The following is a 21151-nucleotide window of genomic DNA, read 5'->3' as shown; positions in this document are numbered from 1 at the left end:
ACCATATAGGAATAGAGATGGCCAAAAGCCAAGAGGGACAAAAAGAAGAAATCAAAGATGATAGCAAGGCCAGAAGATTTGAAAAGGAGTGGTGCACAATGAAGAAACAAGAATAGAAACAACAGAGAAGCAAAAACAAGGCCAGGCAAGATTCACGCAAGAGAAAGACAATATAATCATGAAGCCACAATTACTAGCTCAAATAGTTATCTGTGGCATTCAGACAACTCGGTAATTTTAAATACTAGAAGCAAATAGTTCAGAATTTATTGGTCTATGTTGCAACTGATCTTTTTAAACATGCAGTTAATGAGTTGCAGAATTTGAAAATGCTAACTGGGCTAAAGTTATAGTAAGCCTAAACAAGAATTACAAAATGAAAAAACAGTAAAGTACATAACGAAGATTAGTAAATTGAGGCCAAAGGTTGAATGAAGACCGAGCAAGATAATCGAGCACATTGAAAACGAGCGTCTCTGACCACTCTTCAGAAATCTTGGGTTATCCGAGTTAGATGAGTGAAGAATTTCAGCAAGATCCAGCACAACCTGAAAGGCAGAACAAGGACAGAAGAAAAATCTACACTGTCATCAGAAGAAATATCATGGGGTTCCTGCCCACAAGCCTTCCGCAATCTGCACATCTGTATCACTAATCATAGTCAAAAAATTGATTATTATGAAGCAAGGATCGAAGCTGAAAGAACACCATAAAAGACTAAAAATGACAAGACCAACAAAAGGATTATGGTGGTAAACTAAAAGACAACATATCTCACACAATCCTTCATCAATCTACTCATCTGTTTCCAAATGATTTACATCACTCACAACAAACCAACACTGCAACTAACCATGGTCAAAATTATTTATAGCACTCCGATTACAAAATTAATCCACTAAAATTACACAAGGATTTACAGTGTAAGTACACTGACAATCCAGTGTAAATACATAGTAAAAAATGCACATATAAAATAATAAACACTATAATTACAAATGTAATTCACTGTAATTACAAAGGGATATACAGTGTAAGTGCACTAACATTGCAGTGTAATTACATATAATATATTCCAAATGAAAATTGGACTGTAAATTACAGGGAGTGCAATTATCAGTGTAAAAGAGCAGTGTAATTGCACTGTAATGTTAGTGCACTGACACTGGAAGTCAATGTGACATTACAGTGTGAATTATAGTGACATATAGTGTAATTAAATAGAATAAAATCCAAATGAATTACAGTGTAATTACACTGCAATTTAGACTGGAACTTTCAGTACATAGAATAGTAAGTTACAGAGTTAAAGTACATTAACTTAGACTGTTAGTACACAGATATTCAGTTTAATATAGACTGTAAGTTACAAAAAATGAAAGAAGACACTAAAAATTACAGTGTAATATAGACTATAGACTGTACCTACAGTAAGAAAAATCACTGTAAAATTAAACTGAAATTGCATTTTACAATTGACATTTAGACTGGACTACAAAAATGAAATTAAACTGAAAATCCACTCAAAATTACACTGCAAATTACAGTCCAAAACACTATTACTTGACTGAAAAAATTCAGTCACGAGACTCAACCGAAAAGGAGATTCAGCATTTGCATACCTACATCTAGATCAATAATTTACTTTCTCTATTTACTGAAATTTCAATTAATGTATTACCATGTAAAAAACAGTGGAAGCAGAAGATTCAGTTAAAATGTACCACCATGTACACTGGAAGTTACACATTACAGAAGTTACAAAAAATGAAACGAAACACTGAAAATTACAGTGTAAGATAGACTAATGTAGACTGTGACTACAAATGACTAAAATTGCATTTACACTGGGCTACAAATGAAATTAAACTGAAAATCCACTCAAATTAACACTCCAAATTACAGTCCAAACCACTGTTACTTAACTGAAAAAAATTCTGTCCACCAACTAACCAGGAGATTCAGCATAGGCAACCATACATACAGTGGCGGCGCCAGGCTGGGGCAAGGACCCAGGCAGTCTTCAAGCACTGTAGACTGTATACACTAGCTACACTGTTCCCTACAGTTGACGAAGGAAAATGGTCTCACGCCCCGGTGCCTGGGGCCTGTCTCCGCCGCTGCATACATATATCAAAAACAGGCCGACGAAAATCAACCTACCAACCTAGCAGATGCCAAAAGAAGATCATACAACACTCGCCACAGGGAAAACTACAGGGACATTCGCAAGCATAGATCAAAATAGACAAGGCCACCGCTACATCTGCATCTGCAAACCTCATGTGTGGGTGTGTCTGTGTGCTTTGGGGGGGGGGGGGGGGGGGGGGGGGGGGGGGGGATAGGGGACGGCTCGAGCCGAATCGCCTTGCCAGAGAGTTCAATCAAACCACAGCGTACGGTTGGGGAGAAGCAAGCAGGGGATGGGGGGCGGGGGAGAACCGGACGCCTCACCACCAGAACGCCTTGAGAGATCGGCGAGTGAGATCTCCAACCAAAATCGCCATGGCTCTCTGCCTCCGAGCTCTCGCCGCTGCCCGCTGGAAATGGGGAAGGAAACTGACAAAGGCAGCTACAGGAGGAGAAAATGAAGAAAGAGAAAAGAAAAATGAGACCGCCTGAGACCAGGAGACGTGACCCGCGAAAATAACGGGTCTCCAGGCTAGTTTGCGGGCCCGATAAGAACCGAACAGACCGAGAGCTGAAAAAAAAAACATACCTGCACGAATCTTAACACAGGAATCGAACGGACAAAAAAAGAATGACGACGAATTAATTTCATCCGACTGAAAATTAGCAAAACCGTAAATCAATCACCACGCCACATCTGCATGCAATGGCTACATCACGATCTACTCCCACGAAAGCGACGTTTATGATGAGTGTCTGATGAGCCAATAGTCCAATACAAGAAGGTTAAAGCAACATGTCTTGACTTCTTTTTGGTATGCAAGTTTTTTTTTTTGAGGGGAAGCTATGCTCCTTAAAGTAGAGAGAATACAAAGGACACACGGTTCACGGTTGGTCGGATGGATGAAAGTGAACCAAATCCTCAGTTGAAGTTAATTTCTATCACGAAAACTGTTTTTGTGGAAGCTATAAAGAAAAACTCAGAGCATCTATAGCCGGACTGGGTAAATCCGGCCCCTCAAACTCGTGCGGACGTCCGCGTGCCCTGACCGGGCACCCCTCAAATGTTGTGCCGCACATCTACATACCGTAAATTCCGATTCTCAAATCCGTGCAATCCATGCACGTCGACCATACGATACAAATTGTCTGAATGCCAAATTTCGAAAGAAAGCAAAACAAATCATAGTTCAATAAACTGGACATGGCAAAAAGAAATCAATGTCCGAGCATGACGGATGACCTCGGATTAATGGCTGGGCGCCTGCTCCTGCTCGTCCTGCTCTGCCTGCATCCTGGCAGCCTCCTCCGCTTGCATCTGGGCCACAGCCGCCCTAGCCGCCTCGTACTTCCTACGGTCGTTGATCTCCATCTTCTTGTCTACAAGCCACTTCTTCGCATGCTCATCCAAGAGGGTCGCGTCAGCGCTCGGAGGGAAGGGGTGCGGGGATCCGGGCGGTGGAGGAGACAGCTGCTCCACCATGTCTGAACCTCCCTGAGCAGCCGCCGCCACCTCCCTCTCTCGCTGTCGGCGTCGCCTCAACTTGCAGGTGACATTCTCCGCCTTGCAAGTCGCAACCGACGAATTGACACCGTTGACGGACAAGGCGGACTGCGTCTCCGTCGCGGCGGTGTGGGTCGGGCTGGAAGACATCTCCAGCGGTGGATCAGGACCGGAGGTGAGGATTGGGAGCAAGGGTGGGGGATGGCGAGGGTCCGGGCGCGGAAAAGGTTGGAGGGCGGCGGGAGGAGGACAGAGGGTGTGGTGGATTTGGTGCAATTTAGGGTGAGGTTGGGCTGGCGGGTCCGACGTCGTGGCAGGCGTGACCGGACATTCCCATATCCGCCTCATATTTGGACTCGATATGAGGGGGTGCCGGTCAGCCCGGCATTTCAGGCCCGTTTAAGGAGTCTGTCTGAGTCGAAAAAATGTGATTGGATAGTAACCGGACGGCCCGCCCGGGCGTATCAGGCGGGTTTGAGACGTCCGGCTATAGGTGCTCTCACAAGCTCTAATTAATGATACTTAATTTTAGGCCACATATATACTGGTGCATTTTTTTGCGAAATTACTGGTGCATTTTTCTAAAAGAAAAAAGGGTCTCTGGCCACTAAAAAATCCTCTAGAAATATATTGATTTAAATTACTCTAAACAGGTTTCACCCCTGCTTTGTATAAAGCAAACCACACGCCCATGCATCAAGTTTAAGTGCCGGAAAGGCGAAAAGAAAAGGATAGATCTGTTGGGGCAACAACACAAATATGCAAAAGAAAAAAAGATGATGCATGACTCTAGGGAGCCGGATCAATCATGACGCCTAGCCAATCCCTATCCTATTGCCTGGAAAATGGACGTCAATGTGGAAAGAAGGTCAGAAATTTAAATACGAATTTAATAGCATGCCGCAGAAAGACACACCCGATCACCATCTTGTTACATATCATTACAGGGTTCAAGTTATCTTTGTGAACGCTAACCAGAAGAGGCGTCTCCTCCTACCTATAAGGTTGGCCTAGGCTTCTAGGAACTGTCCTAGGTCCATAGCCTGCCATCCAGTCTCACCGTCTCAGATCCTCGTGGACAAAGCTCCATAGAAACCGGGCAACATGACATGAGAAGAAATGTGGGTCCTGAGCTGGTGGGACACCACACAGGATACACAACCTATCAACAGAGCCACACGGGGGTGTCTTCTTGCAGATTGCTTGCCTTTGGACCAAACTGTTGCACCGGCTGACCACGTCTCCGGACTCGCTACGATGTGTTTCATTGGTTATGTGTCTTGGTATTTATTTCTCGAGCACTCTTAAGACGTACGTTAAAGACATAAATGCCATTTGGTGCTCAAGGTCCATGAAGCTATTTCAAAAAAAAAAACACGTTTCAAAGTTGCATTCCCCCCCCCCCCCCCCCCCGTGTACAATGGTGCCATCTTAAGAGTGCCACGTATACAATGGTGCCATCTTAAGAGTGCCACGTAGGATAAATGATGAGGTGGGGAGAGAGAACTCATAAGAAAAGGCTTGTGTTCTTTTATTTAAGAGAAGACAAGAGATGATCTCTTAGCACAATATGTCTCACCATGTTTTTAGGAATAGCTAATTATTAAAGATAAGGCTAAGAGATAATCCATTGTAGACATTTTTTTTGTCATCTCTAAATTACATGCAAGATTTAAGATAAGACTATTTTATCAACCATTGTATATGCCCTTACCCCTCCTGGTCTCTTTGATTGACTGAGACGGCCATACCGCCCGTGACACCTCCGTTTCTTTCTCGCAGTCGCAAGCAGTCTCACTTTCCGTTTTCGGCATGCTGGGCTACTCCAGGAAGGAAGTAGCCACAGTCCTCCTCCTATGCTACCCAGCTAGCTGGTGCGGCGAGTGTCAGCTGCCGAGTGCTGTGCATCCACCGCCTGCGCCACACCCACACGGAATCGCCCCTCCGTCGTCCCCTAGCTAGCACCGGCCTCGCATCGGTCATCCCCAACCTCGATTCCACTGTCAACCATGACAATGACGAGACAGACGCCCAAGCCCATCCGGATTCGCTGGATGTAATTCCTGGGAGGTCACGCGCCCCCACCCACGATCCGACCTTTCAAGCAGATCGTCAGCCAGCCGCAGCCGGCCGTTCCAAGGATTTGGATCTCGCTTCCTCCAAGGCTCCAACCACGTTCCGTTCGAGTAGGTCGCCTCTCGACCCAAGGCACGTAAGTCCCCAGAAACCCCAATATTCCTTTTGGTTTAAATTTTTCCAGAATCTACACTGCTGCGCGCTTACACGTGGGGTCTCGATGAGATTTGTGAAATAGATCATCGGTTTTGATCTGTCTGATGCTTCGTGTTACTTCCTTCGTTTCAAAATAGATGACCTAACTTTATACTAAAGTTGAGTCAATTGCAGAAAACTACCACATTTACGGCTAGGTTTGCGAAAAACCACCAAGTCGATAATCCGTTGCAAAAAACACCGTGATTTCACTAAACTCCTTGCAAAAGCACTGATCGGGTGATTTGGCCCATTTGATCATTTTTTGACAAGTGGGGCCAGATTGTAAGGAGGTGTCTTAGCAAAAATATTACGTACACACCCCTGGATCTTAAAATAGCAAGCAATCAACCCCTCCCCCCGATATCCTGCTCCCGATCCAATCGGGAGGAGGCAACCGCCGGGCGCCCTTGCAGCCGACCATGCCGCCCCCGCCGGCTCCCGCCGCCGCCGGAAGCCCGCCCACCGCCCTCTGTCCATGGCGCGGACGCCCTGAGCCGCCATGCCCTGGTCCTGAGCCGCCGTGCGCAATCCAGTCCCTCCCCATCTGGGCCAGCAACTTTTGCGGCGGCGACGGACCGCATTTCCAGCCCGCGGGGCTGGAGCTCGCCTCCAATGCTCCGGCGGCTTCGGCGAAGAGGCGTCGGGCGGTGAGGCAGGCCTCGCTGGCGCGGACGGCTACGAAGCGAAGGAGGCTGCCCGCGAAGAGCACGTCGACGGTGGCGGCCAGGTAGGCGATGTGGAGCGTCGAGGCGTCCGCCATGGATGGATCTTGGAGGTCCACCGGCATGGTCTCTCCGACGAGAACCAACAGGAATGGTGGCCGCCGCAGGGAGCCCGTCCCTGAGCCCGCACTGCCGCCGGGAGCCCGCCCCTGCAACCCTTCGTCCCTTCTGTTTCCTTCCCGACGAATGCTGCCGCCCCATAACACAGGCGTCCATGGGAGGAGAGGAGGAGCGTGACGCAATAGACATCTCCGACGCCGACGAGGGCGTCACCGCGCGTACCGGATGGCAAGGCCAGTGCGCCGCGGTTGTGCACACCGGGGGTCTGATTGCGTTTCTTTGTAAATATCTAGGGGTGTGTGTGCTAATTTTTTGCCAGTTAAGCTCCTTAGTTGGCCCCACTTGTCAGAAAATGATCAAACGGGCCAAATCACCCGATCAGTGCTTTTTGCAAGGAGTTTAGTGAAATCACGGTGTTTTTTGCAACGAGTTACCGATTTGGTGGTTTTCTGCAAACCTTACCGCAAATGTGGTAGTTTTCTGCAATTGACTCACTAAAGTTAGTATAAAGTTGAGTTATCTATTTTGAAACGGAGGGAGTAGTTCTTAGGCATCGGGCAGATCCGTGCATGTTACGACTTATCAACATATATGATTCATGACCCGTAACAACATATGATACGTGGGTTTATTGTTGATTATTTGAGGTCCTATCCACCTTATCTTCACGAGCCTTAGAACATTGTACAGAGGGATATACATGTGACAGGACAAAATATGTTCAGTGTCTTGCACTTGCACTTGAGCCAAGTTCAGAAATGAAAATGTGGCAGGACAAAAAGGTGCCAGACCTACACCGCTGTGAATTTCTTGAGGATGATAACAGATTTTAGCCAAGCCACTGGTCATTCAAGGAACACGAGGAAACATGTAATCAAAGTTTCTAGGCAACAAAACTGGAGACAACGCTAACGTTGAAGCAATTCAACATGTGACTTCAAAATTTCAGTATAAACAGGACAGTCTATAAGACTATTCATGTTATTTCTTCACACCCTGTGAATTCAACTTAAAACCCCTTCCGCCCATGAGACGGGTCTAACAAAAATCCGGTAAACATAGCATTGCTATTTGAACTTTTAGGGACATATGTTTCCGCAGTACAATGTCAACTGACCTGCTGTGAAGATAATAAGTTTTGCTCTTGTTTCTATTGAAAGTGCAGCACAACTATTGTTCTGGTTGACACACAGATCTGGCAAAAGGAAGCTAAGCCGGTGTCAAGCTGAACAATGGCAAGCTGTTTCCCCTGCTTGAGCGCGAGGAAGAAGGAGGTCCCACGTTCTGCCCCGGCCAATGCACACACCAGCAGCGTCCCTGGCGCTGTGGCACGAACTTTCTCCTTGAAGGAGCTCGCGGCGGCGACAAGAAACTTCAGCTCTGACTGCCGCATCGCTGGTCGGGAGGCGGATCTTTACAAAGGCTTCCTCAAGAGCATCAATCATGTGACGATCCAATTCTCCTCCTTTTACTTGTTAGTTTCATATACGTGCGTACCATGACGAGTTGACAACATGATCAATGTGAGGGAAAAAATGATTGATCAATCAACATCTGCATATGTAGGTTGTTGCTATAAAGCTGCAGCATGCTGTTGATCCAAGTGGATCAGGGGAGCAAGATAATAGAGAGTTTCTTGCCCACGCGCTGACGATGAGCGGGCTGCGCCACCCAAATATTGTCAATCTTATCGGCTTTTGTGCGGATGGCCATCACCGGATCTTGGTTCACGAGTACATGCCATTGGGTTCTCTGGAAGATCACCTCCACGGCGCCTCGCCTTCTCCACCTCCGGCTACTTATATGCATGCCAACAATCTAGCTACAAAGCTTATAACTGCGTTCATGATTCGTTTGAGGTTGTGTTAGTTAACCACCTGATCAATTAAGAAAAAAAAGTTAACCACCTGATCATCTTGTGACCATTAGGTTCATCTCCAGGCAAAGCACCGCTGGACTGGAACACGAGGATGAACATTGCCGCCGGTGTGGCCAGAGGGTTGGAGTATATGCACGACAAAGGTGTCCTCTACCGATGCGTCAAAAGTTCGGACATCTTGCTCGGAGACGGCTACCACCCAAAGCTGTCCCAATATGGACTGGCGGAGCATGACAAGGGCTGGTGTACTGGTATCGCCATAAGGACGGCATTGGGTACTATGGCCCCCGAGACCGTGATGACCGGGAAGCTGCTCCCGGGGTCGAGTGTTTACGGCTTGGACACCAGGACGCCGGGGAGGATCGACACCTTGTCACATGGGTAAGTTAATTAGCCAAGGTTTTGGATTCTATTTTGCTACTTCTTGTTTCGCCATGAATGATCCGAGTGATGTCGTGTACTGATGTTTGTTGTTGGATCAGGCCCGAACAACGCTGATGGACAGGAGCCAGTTCCGCCGGATGGCAGACCCGGCGCTGCAGGGACGATATCCGTCCTTGGACTTGCAGGAGGCCCTCGAAGTTGCTTCGTTGTGCATCCACGACAATCATGCCATGAGAGCGCCCATCGGCACCGTCGTCACGGCTCTGTCTCGCCTCGCCTACGATGTTGATCCACCCGAATCATCACACCGCACGACGCCTAATTAACTTAGGAGGTAAACGGCGTCGTGTCATCCAGATGCGTCGATCATGATTAAGTTGCTTGATATGCTATGAGCTGTGACCGGCAACAAGTTGCGTTTGTGATCGTTGCTTGCTCTGGAATAACTAATGCTTGGCCTGCATGATTTAGGAGCTCTTTTACTATACCCCGAAATGAATAGACACCATTCATTTTCCTCAATCCAACGGTTTGCGCGATCTGGTACTCCAGCATCAGTCCCCCGGAGTACTAACCGGGAAACAGGTGGAGTACCTCCGTTTGAGGGGCAAAATGGTAATCCCCAGCTTTGTTTATGATTTTCTTGTGATGTGAGGAGTATTTCAGCATTTTCTTTTTCTTTTCTGTTTTCTCCCGGCTGGAAATGAACGACGTAACCTAAACACATTGCCCTAACCCTAGTAGCCTTCCTGCTCGTCCCCTCGTATCCACCTGCGGCGGCGGCCTCTGCCCAGCCCAAAAAGCGGCCAACGGCGCAGGGTGCGCCTCGCCTTCTCCACCTCCGGCGACATCATCTGCAACAGCGGCCATAGCGGCCATAGTTGGCGAGGCACACGCGGCGTGGCGCGGATCCGCGCCCATGTCAGCCGGCGTTGGCGAGGCGCACGCCTCCCGGCTCGTCCCCTACTCCTCCATCTCCGCTCGTCGAGCAGGTGCTCTATCCAGGGCGTGCCCCGCATACGGGTAGTAGAGCCGGCCGGAGAGAGGATTTGTACTGTACCCAGGCGCTGACTGTACGTGTGGGTGGTCGATAAACTGGGTTTTTCTGTCCAGATGTCGGCTGAATACGTCGTAAGATCAGTGAGCCCTTCCCATTATCTTTGGTACTTGCTTTTGCTTTTCTCTGCATTGGTTCAGGACATATATATGAATGGACACCACTAGGCATCAAGTATGGAGAAGAGAAAATTATGCAGTGATGGAGTACATGATAATGAATAAGCAAACCAGCTGACAAACTGTTCTGGATCAAACCAGTTACTCTGAAATAGATTATAATGTTGTGTTCTCGGAAAGATACCATGTGACACAATTTTCTCTAACATGAACTTCTGGCAATGTTTCAAAATATGTTTTGTCCATCATTTTTTAGTTCTAATGGATATGTGTCCATCATTTTTTTTCGAATTTATGTTCTTATTCCATCCTACATGGCCTAGATTTAATTATAACAAAAGTTTGGGTAATTGAGATTATTGGAAACCAAAAAAAGGTGTCACATTGTTCCTTGTACATGATAGATCTACATGTCCTAGCTTAATTCAGAAGAGTTTTGTAAACAGCAATTATTGGAAACAAAAAAACACTTGAATCTATGTTCGTTATCCACCCTTGTATTGTTCCCTATACAACATGGAGATGTACACGTCCTAGTTTTAAGTAAGAAAAGTTTGGGTGATGATGATTGACTAACGTGAACCTTGATTCTTTCATCAGGTTGTGGACTTGTGGCGATCCTAGCGATGCCATTGAAGATTTATTTTTATGAAAGAATTTTTTCATTCGGTTGTGGCGATGCCATTGTAGATTTTCTTTTATGTAGGGAAATAGCTGGATTTCTCCATCAATGTCCAAGTAACACATTGACGACAGATGAATATGGAGTGTTGTTGCTACGCTGTCGGACGAATGTTGTGCAAATCTCAGTTTTATTGTGCGGATGTTTTTTCCATAACATATAATGCCATCTGAAACACCATCCACAACGTATAAAACCGTATCTATTTCTAAACTAAACAAAGCAATTGTTCTTGTAAACAAATAAAAAACATATATCTTCATTGGTACAGTATGATTTGACCACAAATATCACACTGAGTCGTTCAGACTGACAACTAAGCCTTTCCAGTCCACTTTGAGTAATTCGGATCCACACGTACAAATATGAGTCTTCTGGTCCGACATGTACCACTGCAAGGTTGGTATCTAGACACATAAGTAGAAGTATGAGTCGTTTTCCCGTCATGTATCGCTATGAGTCATCCGGACCCACACATAGAACTTTCGAGTTAACAAGGCCCATAAGCTGGAGTTGTTTGGCCCTGCAGGTACCACTTCAAGTCATCTAGCCCTAGAAGTACTAGTATGAATCCCGAACATAGAAGTACAACTCCGAGTCATCTGGGCCCACAACAAGTATGAGCATGAGTTGTTATACCTCACATGTACAAATTTGAGTCATAGGGATCTACAAGTGTCAGTACGACTCTTCTAGCACCACAAGTACCGCTCCGAATCATCCGGTCCCCCATAAGTACTAGCATGAGTCTTTTTTTTGTATGAATTACTAGCATGAGTCTTACAAACCCGTAGGTACCACTCCGAGTTATCCGGACCAATAGGTACCTCTCTGAGACGTCCAGATGAGATATATACACAAAATTATGTTTTTCAAACTTGTAAATGCCTTTAACAAAAAAAAACTTGGGTGTGTTCTTTTTTTTTGAGATTAAGTTGGGTGTGTTCAGAAAGATAATTTGACGTACCTGTCATTAGCCTTTTCTTTAGTACAACCTTTTATTTCTCCAAGGTTCGTCCCCCTGTGGCTTCACAAAGGAAAAAAAAAGGAACTGGTTTGAGAGTTTCACTTATAAGCTGCACGTTCTAGGCTCATGCAACATTAGTTTTATTTTCTCTCCTAAATAAATCTCAGCTATTTCCCGTAAAAAGAAATCTCAGCTATAAATGAACGAGACCCACCAATATGGCCTACTAAACCGATCGCCCGAGTTTTGTTTTTTGGGAAAGTATCCCCTAATTTGGTACGGAAAGTCCGAAACGTCCATATCTCCATCGTCCCACACCGAAAAAATCGGATCTATACTAATCAGATGGAGCGTGTTGGGCAATGGACTGCGTGTGCGTCCAAAAGTCAAAAATCACCCCTCGATGCCGTTTGGGAAATGACTTCGTTGCCCCCTCCGTGCGGACGGCCAGATCTGCATGGTACTCCCTGATGTGGTTTTGGAGTACCAGGGTACCGTAAAAGAGCTCGATTTAGAATGTTCAAAACACACTCCTGTGTAACTGGCAGAGGTTAATTGCCTAGTAGTGGTGGATTTGGAAATTGTGTTGGTTCCAGGGGTGGGGAGAAGTCAAGATATGAGCAAGAACCAGGATTAGGCAAATTAGCAGACGCAATTTCAAGGCCCATATTACTACGGTAAACATAAATAATTATGCAGGCAACCATTTATATATAACTAGCATAGACCGGGTGCACCATTGAGTATCCTCTTCTTTTCTTCTACCGATTGTATTCAAGAAATAAATCCCTCCGTTGTACTGTATACTTTATAAGCAGTGCTAAGTGTCCACCAAATCATGCTGAATGTTGAATGCACCGTCTACCATAACGGCTTACAATTTCTGACCGATGAATTGATTTGGGTGGGGTTAAACTTGAACTGAAAACAGAAGGACAAACAGAGAAAGGCATGAGCAGCAAGAAGCAGAGGATCACTGGATCAGCCAGGGTCTTCTTTTCTTCCTAATATGAAGGGTCTCCTCTACTTCCATTTCATAGAAAATACCTAGTGTGCTAGAACCGTTTCAACCAGAGAAAAGGAACCAAACAAACCAAAAGGCCTACCCGACAACACATCCAACTCTGCTCAGAGTCACACCCTAGACAGGGAACACAGGACCTTAGCAGTCTACAGCTTAGCGAAGTTGAATTAGTCAGCGACAGAACCAAGACTTTTGTTCCAGGCTTATAACAATCTGACATCACAAGCTAAGCCCCAACCTGGCTTCAAGTATGAAATTTTAACCATTGCCGAGCCCGGCATACAAGCCCAAAGCGCCTCTGTTTTGACAGCAGAATATGATTTCAAGGCTCACGAGCCGAAGGAATCCTTGGCCTGATCGCCCTCACAACCCTTGGCATGACAGGGCAGCCCAAATCCTCAACGATCCACTCAAATGACAGGATGAATTCAGCACGTTCCGTTACTGGTTACACATCATTACAGCCCAGCTATTACACCCATTCCATGTTGTACTGTAAATTGCACGTTTTCAATATCCCCATACTCGAAGGCACACTTCAATCCTCAAGTTAGGATTAATCTTGTGAACATCACCAGAAGCTCTAACCAAACTTACTAAAATGACAATTGTTGCAGGAAGAGGACGCATTGCACTTTATAACAAACCCCGTGCAAGCGAAAAACGTTGCATCTCCGACTCTCCTTGGAATGAAGCTAGTGACACAACACTTTGGAGAGTGTGAAGCGACGACTTTAGGGAGTTGAGACTGTATCTCACCGTCGAATAAATATTCAAGGAAATTAATAAGCACACTTGTATATCCTTGGCTTATACATAGCACCTGCATCAAACCTGTGCTGCTTAATCCCCATCCTGACTATCCCCTTCTTGACCATCTGTTTATGGATCAGAACCCTTTGTATGAAAGGAGTCATTTTCTGGTAACTAGGATAGCTGTTCATTCCAACAAAGTTCCCATCAGGATCCACAAGCTCCAGCTTGAGGCCATGAACAACCTGATCTGAAATGGCGCCATACAACCACCACTCTCCTTCTCCTGCAAGGCTCAAACAGCGTGTCATGATCGATCGAGATGTGCAGCATGGAAGCCAAGCCACCCATGCACTGAATCTTGACGACGGCATAATCTTCGCTAGGTTCGCGGTGCGGGTGCCCGACTCCAGATCGTGTGCCGCGCGCTTTTCATGTCCCGACTCAGTCCCGAGTTAAGGTTGAGGATACCGACCCAACCAGATCTCCTATCCGGTGAGGCAACCCTGTTTATATCCGTGCGCGATTCGCCCTCAACCCTAGATCCCCAAATCCCCTCCTCCCCGAGCTGCTTGATGTAAGCCTCTATTTTTCTCATCACCTGCTCACGTTTCCAGTTCCAACACTTCCTGATTTCCAATACAACACCAGGGTTTCATTAAATTGGAGCATTTTACAATCTCATATGCGATGGTTATGCTCACAACACTAGCTAGGGTCATATTTTGTACTGATTTTCAGCACCCGCGCACATATAAACTGTTCTGTCAGTATTGTCACTGCCTATCAGTATTTTTTTTCTTTCAGAAATTGTATTATCAGTATTTGTCACTGCTTGTATGATTGAGGACTGGTGAAACAAGCATACCCATCATCTTAACATGTGTAAGACGATAAAATATTCAGCAAGCTTTACATCCTTAATTTGGAATGTCTTAAAGGAGAGAACCAGTAGAACTCTTCTATGTTCTACCTTTTGTGAATATCTTGTACTATTGAAATCTTTTGCTTTTCTCCTATCTTGGTAAAAATTGGCAGAGCACCCTGCCTGTTAAGTCGATTTTTTTTTGCTTCCAGTTAATGTTGCGGCATTATGATGAATTTGCGTTTTTATGATCAAACCTTGTAGGAGGCCTTGATTTACTCTAGTAATTAAGCATTTTGGATTTACTTTCTGCTGCTGCAGGACTGCAAGCGCAAGTTTGGAGAGGGAGGAGAGAGCCATAAACAGAAGAAACGGACGTGAGTCATCATTGGCTTCAAGTGGGAGTCATGTCCCAAAAGCCACTAATTGTAGGATGAGCAAAGGCATGAAAGCAATGTTAAAACGTCAGTCATTGGTTCTGAATTTTGTGTTTTTCCTTTTTTTTTTCGTGCACAGGTATATACTGCTCTAATAGAATACTCACAGTTCCGCTGAATCATGTTCGTTCATAATTGTAGTTCATGCGGTTCAGGGGGCGTACGCTGCTGCTGAGGAGAAACGATGTGCTCTTGAGGAGGAACAGTTTGGTAGACTTCCTCATCGAGATGGGTCAGCCAGTACCTTTGAAGAGAAACAGTTTGGTTATTTAGTTGGGCATTGTCAAGAGTACTATCTAACCTGTGCCAATATAACCAGAGATCTGTCTTCCATTGTCATCTCGATTGCTTTGTTTGATGGTGACTGTACTTATGAATTTTCCATTTTGTATCTATTTAATTTGTACTAACTTGTGATAACTTGAATCATGTTCTTGTGCAGGAGATAAGATGTTATTCGCATGCTCGGGCATATGTGTATCATACGGGTCAACTCAATTTCAGCTGACAAGATTTGCGACTTCGGCGCGTTTGGTTACCGCATATAATGAGAACATGAACAAAGATGATAACTTGAGGGTTGTTACTCGTATTTAATCATTGTGTTCACCATTGTGCTCTGTTTGTTAATTCAAGCTGATGTATTGTTTTCGTCATCGACAGATTGATGTACGCCTTCCTAGAAATGCAATGACAGAAGGGTTTTTGGGACTGTATGATCGAGATATTGCTATTGTCACGACGGCGGGCCTCCCAAATGTTCGTTCCGTAGAACTGGATCTTCAGGCACAAGCAGTACCTACCTCCCCTGGTTCACGTATACTAGCTGCAGGGCGTAGTTTCACGTCAGCCAGTTTGATGGCCATGCGTGGGTCTATCTGTATGGAACATCCCAGCAGGTGGATTTCTGATGATGGACAGCATATCACAGAGGTATATAATGTGTCACTGTGTGCAACAAAGTAAATGTGCCGTATTTATTTTATAAACCCTACAACTTTACTTCTGTTTCAGGCTGCACTAGGAGGGCCACTAATATCAGATGATGGAAGATTTCTTGGCATGAACCTTGACAATAAGGAGTCTGAGGCGAACACGGTATACTCCTTTTTCATATCACGGGGGCTGCTTTATCAACGCTTGAAGCATTTTCAGATACTCGAGTATGTCTTCTACACTTCTAGTATATGTGAGATGTATCTTCCCCAGTTAGTTTATTTATGTATGTTCAAAAAACCCTATCTTGTGCCATTTTTTATTATATTAACTGCATTGGACCTTGCTAATATATGCGTGAGACCACATCTGCTGTCGCTAATTTAGTTCTCTTTCTTAATGTTGGAGCTAATATGCTTCTCTAAAATGAAGAGTGTAAACAGTTCTTTTGGTCTGTACTGTACAGGATGGGCAGTGCAACTCAGATTTCTGACATCTGAATATGTTTGATCCTCTCATGTCTTTTGCTGAATGTTTATAAGCACGATTCCCTCTGTAAGATTTGGTCCATGTGTTGGTGTGACCGCTGTTTTTGCTGTCTCTAATTCTTGCGTGTTATATTGTTTATTTATCATAACAAACCTTACTGTGTTCTATTGCAGTCCTGAAGAATTTGACATCCGCGCATATTCATTGCCTTCAGGTGTATCTACCATAGTCCCTTCAGGTGTGAATAATTGCAAGTCAACATTCTAAATGTTACCAATTGATCTGGCAGAATATTATGTGAAAGTCATTATACATATCATTTGAGCACTAATAGTGACCAACTTATTCCATCAGGATTTAGGAAATCTATTAACCGGTTAAAATCCCAAGGCTATCCCATGCCACCACCACTTGTGCTCGAATGTAAGTGATTGCTTTCGCTCTTGCTGACTTCTCCGTAGCGCACTTCTTTATAGCTAACTCCTGATTTTGTTTCTTTACCTAGTCAACAGTGAACTGCTTGATCATTTTGAAGAGCAATTTGGTGAATTGCGTGCTTGGAAAGGGTATCCTTCCGATGTAATGTCCCGTCGTTCTGCGGAGTTTTGTGTCTGGAAATCACTTCGAAAAAAAGTTGTTTATGATATATCCCGGCGTGTCGTCTCACTTTCTTCATTTGATGGTGATTTAAGAGTTATATGCTCATTAATTTTCAATGATAACACTTGTTCTTCAGTAACAAATGATTGAAACTATGATGTGCAGGATACTCGAGGTATTTTTCGTGCACAGGCTTGTTTATAAAGTGGCCTGGAAGCAGAGGCACACGCTCAGTCATTCTGACTTCGGCCAGTTTGGTTAGAAGTCGTCGTAATGTAGACAACATTGATAATGATTTGAGGGTTGGTGCTCCTAATAATTTCTCGTGGTATTTCAAGTTATATAATGGTTAGTTGAGCTCACTTTACCATTGCAGATTGAGGTGTTTCTCCCGCCGAAACAACGTGCCAATGGGAGATTGGAATTTTACAACTTAAACTATAACATCGCTATTGTCAGCGTTTAGAAGAGTTTTCGTTGTATTCATCCAGAAGATATTTCCAATACAGTGCAACGGTCACCAGAAAAGTCAGTAGTAGCTATAGGACGTGAAGCTAATGAAGGTGTAACGCCCACGACGCGGCTATATCTCCCACGTGTCGAGGCACGACTTAGAGGCATAACCGCATTGTAGGTATTGTCGCAAGAAGGGTCATCTTTACACAATCCCATGTAATGAACAAGAATGGGATAACGAGAGTTGGCTTACAATCGCCACTTCACACAATACATAAATTAATTCATACCTCATCCAAAATCCACACATGAACCGACTACGGTCAAATCCAAATGAAAATAAGATAACCCCAAATGCTAGATCCCCGATCGTCCCAACTGGGCTTCACTACTAATCATCAGGAAACGGAACATAGTAACGACCACGTTCCTCGTCGAACTCCCACTTGAGCTTGGTTGCGTCATCTGCACTGGTCTCGTCGGCACCTGCAACTGTTTTGGTAGAATCTGTGAGTCACGAGGACTCAGCAATCTCACACCCGCGAGATCAAGACTATTTAAGCTTATAGGAAAGGATGGTGTAATGAGGTGGAGCTGCAGCAGGCACTAAGCATATATGGTGGCTAACATACGCAAAAGAGAGCGAGAAGAGAAGCAACGCAACGGTCACGAGCTAGACATGATCAAGAAGTGATCCTGAAACTACTTACGTTCATGCATAACTCAAACCGTGTTCACTTCCCGGACTCCGCCGAAAAGAGATCATCACGGCTACACACACGGTTGATGTATTTTAATTAAGTCAAGTGACAAGTTCTCTACAACCGGACATTAACAAATTCTCATCTGCCTCATAACCGCGGGCATGACTTTCGAAAGATAATACCCTGCAGGGGTGTCCCAACTTAGCCCATTATAAGCTCTCACGGTCAACGAAGGATAAACCTTCTCCCGGGAAGACCCGATCAGTCTCGGGATCCCGGTTTACAAGACATTTCGACAATGGTAAAACAAGACCAGCAAAGCCGCCCGAATGTGCCGACAAATCCCGATAGGAGCTGCACATATCTCGTTCTCAGGGCACACCGAATTGTCCAAGCTTCCGATAGGCGAGCCCAGAGTTGCCCTGGTGGCCACCGGCGACTGACAGGTTGGACCAATACTCAGAGGAGCACTGGCCCGGGGGTTTAAATAAAGATGACCCTCGGGCTTGCGAAAACCCGAGGGAAAAAGGCTTAGGTGGCAAATGGTAAAACCAAGGTTGGGCCTTGCTGGAGGAGTTTTATTCAAGGCGAACTGTCAAGGGGGTCCCATAAATCACCCAACCGCGTAAGGAACACAAACTCAAGGAACATAATACCGGTATGACGGAAACTAGGGCGGCAAGAGTGGAACAAAACACCAGGCATAAGGTTGAGCCTTCCACCCTTTACCAAATATATAGATGCATTAATTAAATAAGAGATATTGTGATATTCCAAAATATCCATGTTCCAACATGGAACCAACTTCAACTTCACCTGCAACTAGCAACGCTATAAGAAGGGCTGAGCAAAAGCAGTAACTTAGCCAAACAACGGTTTGCTAGGAAAGGATGGTTAGAGGCTTGACATGGCAATATGGGAGGCATGATATAGCAAGTGGTAGGTAGCGCAGCATAGCAATAGAACGAACAACTAGCAAAGCAAAGATAGAAGTGATTTCGAGGGTATGGTCATCTTGCCTGCAAGGTTCTCAGAGTTGTCGAAAGCTTGATCCTCGTAAGCGTACTCAACAGGTTCCTCGTTCACGAACTCGTCTCCCGGCTCTACCCACAGCAAGAACACAAGCAATGGAACCACAATCAATCACGGGAAATGCACAAGCAACATGATGCAATACATGCATGATATGCGAGATATGATATGCGATGCGTATGCGTGCTCCGGAAGAAAAAAGATGAACAAGGCAGTAACTTGGCAAACCAAGTATGCCACTGGAAAGATGAGACGATTTCGGTCGAAAACGATATAAAGATCACCGGAAACGGATGCACGGTTTGCAAATGGCAAGCAAAACAAGAATGACACGATTCTGCGATTAACAACATGATAGCACTTAGAATACATCAAGTAACTATGCTACAGCACTCCAACATAGCAACAAAGCATATGGCAGTAATCTACAGGAGATGCTTGACAAAAGATGAACACTGACCTACGGCTAGATCACACAATAACAGACTCAAACAAGCATGGCAAAAGTGCAAAAGATATCAGCTTAATAGACTTGGAGAAAATACTGAACATGGCTGAAACAGCATCAGGTAGCAATGTTCAGAGCAAGCAATCAACATGCTACAGGAACTTAACATAGCAAAACAAGGCATGGCATGAATCTGCTAAATGCATAGAACAAAAGTCCCTTACTGACCATGAGCCAAAAAGGCACAGAAGATGTTGGGGATATAACTACTGGAGTCACCCGCCCAGGAGGGGCCGGGTGATGTCATGACGATCATCCCATGAAGCCCAATATCAAGCTTGAGGACGGCCGACCAGTAATGGGCTTAAGGCCTAGAGGCGGCTTAAGGCCCGTAGTGAGAAACCGCCGTTAAGGCATGACTTGTAGTGTAAGGCAGGAATAGTTAAGAGTCCGAGCCGGACACTGTTATAAGCCGGCCGGGACTCTGAGAGCCGCTGGGCGTTAACCTCTCTATATAAAGGGACGACCCAGCAACGGTTCAGGACAAGTAAGATCAGATCGATAGCCAGGCATAGCGGTTTAGCTCCCTGGTCATCGAAACCCTAAGTAATTCCACCTCAACTGGAGTAGGCTTTTACCTTCACCGTAAGGGGCCGAACCAGTATAATCCTCGTGTCCTTTGTCCCGTTTAACCCCTTTAAGCTTCCTAATTGCGATGGCTCCACGACTAAGTCCTTGCACGAGGACATCTACCATGACAATTCCACGACAGTTGGCGCCCACCGTGGGGCCAGTGCACGGTGGATTTGAGTTCTTGAAGGGCAGCTTCGAAGGGATCAAGGGATACGCTGTGGGCCGGATGACCAAGAGTCGTCGCGGCAAGCTCTACATCGACGACGCAGGCTGGGCCCCCGACGCCGGCTCAATCGAGTACGGGTACCGGGTCCCCTTCGGCGGAATCCACGTTTTCATTGGCAAGATTGGCGAGCCGGACCTCTGCACTGATCTCGTCGAGACAGCTCAGTGTGCGAGACCCGCCCGGACTCTGCCTGCCTTGAAGCGTGCTTTCGTGGGATGCGTCCATGGAGGACTCTCTGAAGGATCTGGATCTGGCGATGAGACGGCCGCCCGCTCTGACGGCGAGTCGTCCACAGATGAGACCAACTCGTTATATCAACTTCAAGATGGCAGGCTCAGGGGTTGTTCCGATGGCGACAGTATTCCGGACCCCTTTGAGCCGCCGCTGGGGCAGGAGGCCCTGTGCACTCGCCGGCACACAACCTGTCCAAAACCCCGCCGCTGGGGCAGGAGGCCCTGTGCACTCGCCGGCTCAGGTGCTAATGGATCTCACAGATAAGTTGACGGCCCTGTTAACTGCCACGGTCGTCCCGGCGGATCAAGCTCAACATGATGCAGAAGTGGCACAACTAAAACTGGACATAGCGCAGGCCAAGGAAGACCTGGCAGCGGAAGGAGTTAGGATGGCTGCAAAGCGGGCGGCTCTGGATCCCAGGCTCAGTTTATTCAGGCGCAATCTTTCCGGCTCACGATGGATCAGAACGCATCCAATGAGGTCATGAGAAGGAGGTATCAGAAGGCTCAATCTCGGCTCCTACAGGTTTATGATCC

The 21151-nt window shown here is 45.8% G+C and overlaps 1 protein-coding gene and 2 long non-coding RNA genes across 3 annotated transcripts; 2 read left to right on the top strand and 1 right to left on the bottom strand.

Moving 5' to 3' along the window:
* Positions 1 to 235: 235 nt before the first annotated feature.
* LOC120968208 (uncharacterized) lies at positions 236 to 2781 on the bottom strand. The gene is made up of 2 exons (XR_005762444.3): positions 2455 to 2781; positions 236 to 2120 (listed from the first exon to the last, which is right to left on the bottom strand). It is a non-coding gene; the product is annotated as an uncharacterized lncRNA (long non-coding RNA).
* Positions 2782 to 5558: 2777 nt separating this feature from the next.
* On the top strand, positions 5559 to 11305 carry LOC109742436 (uncharacterized). Its single transcript, XR_005762442.3, has 4 exons — positions 5559 to 5846; positions 7856 to 8135; positions 8257 to 8950; positions 9052 to 11305. It is a non-coding gene; the product is annotated as an uncharacterized lncRNA (long non-coding RNA).
* A 2365-nt stretch (positions 11306 to 13670) lies between these two features.
* Positions 13671 to 17592, top strand: LOC120969612 (uncharacterized). Its single transcript, XM_040396845.3, has 10 exons — positions 13671 to 14884; positions 14999 to 15217; positions 15300 to 15436; positions 15521 to 15790; positions 15872 to 16020; positions 16456 to 16520; positions 16637 to 16705; positions 16788 to 16964; positions 17048 to 17184; positions 17259 to 17592. The coding sequence occupies exons 1-10, from the start codon at positions 14854 to 14856 to the stop codon at positions 17346 to 17348; spliced, it is 1344 nt and encodes a 447-aa protein (XP_040252779.1). The 5' UTR covers positions 13671 to 14853; the 3' UTR covers positions 17349 to 17592.
* Positions 17593 to 21151: the final 3559 nt, after the last annotated feature.

This window comes from Aegilops tauschii, chromosome 7, assembly GCF_002575655.3.
Source record: "Aegilops tauschii subsp. strangulata cultivar AL8/78 chromosome 7, Aet v6.0, whole genome shotgun sequence".
NCBI lineage: Eukaryota > Viridiplantae > Streptophyta > Magnoliopsida > Poales > Poaceae > Aegilops > Aegilops tauschii.
Note: the sequence above shows the minus strand (reverse complement) of the source record. Positions and strands in the feature narration are given on the sequence as shown.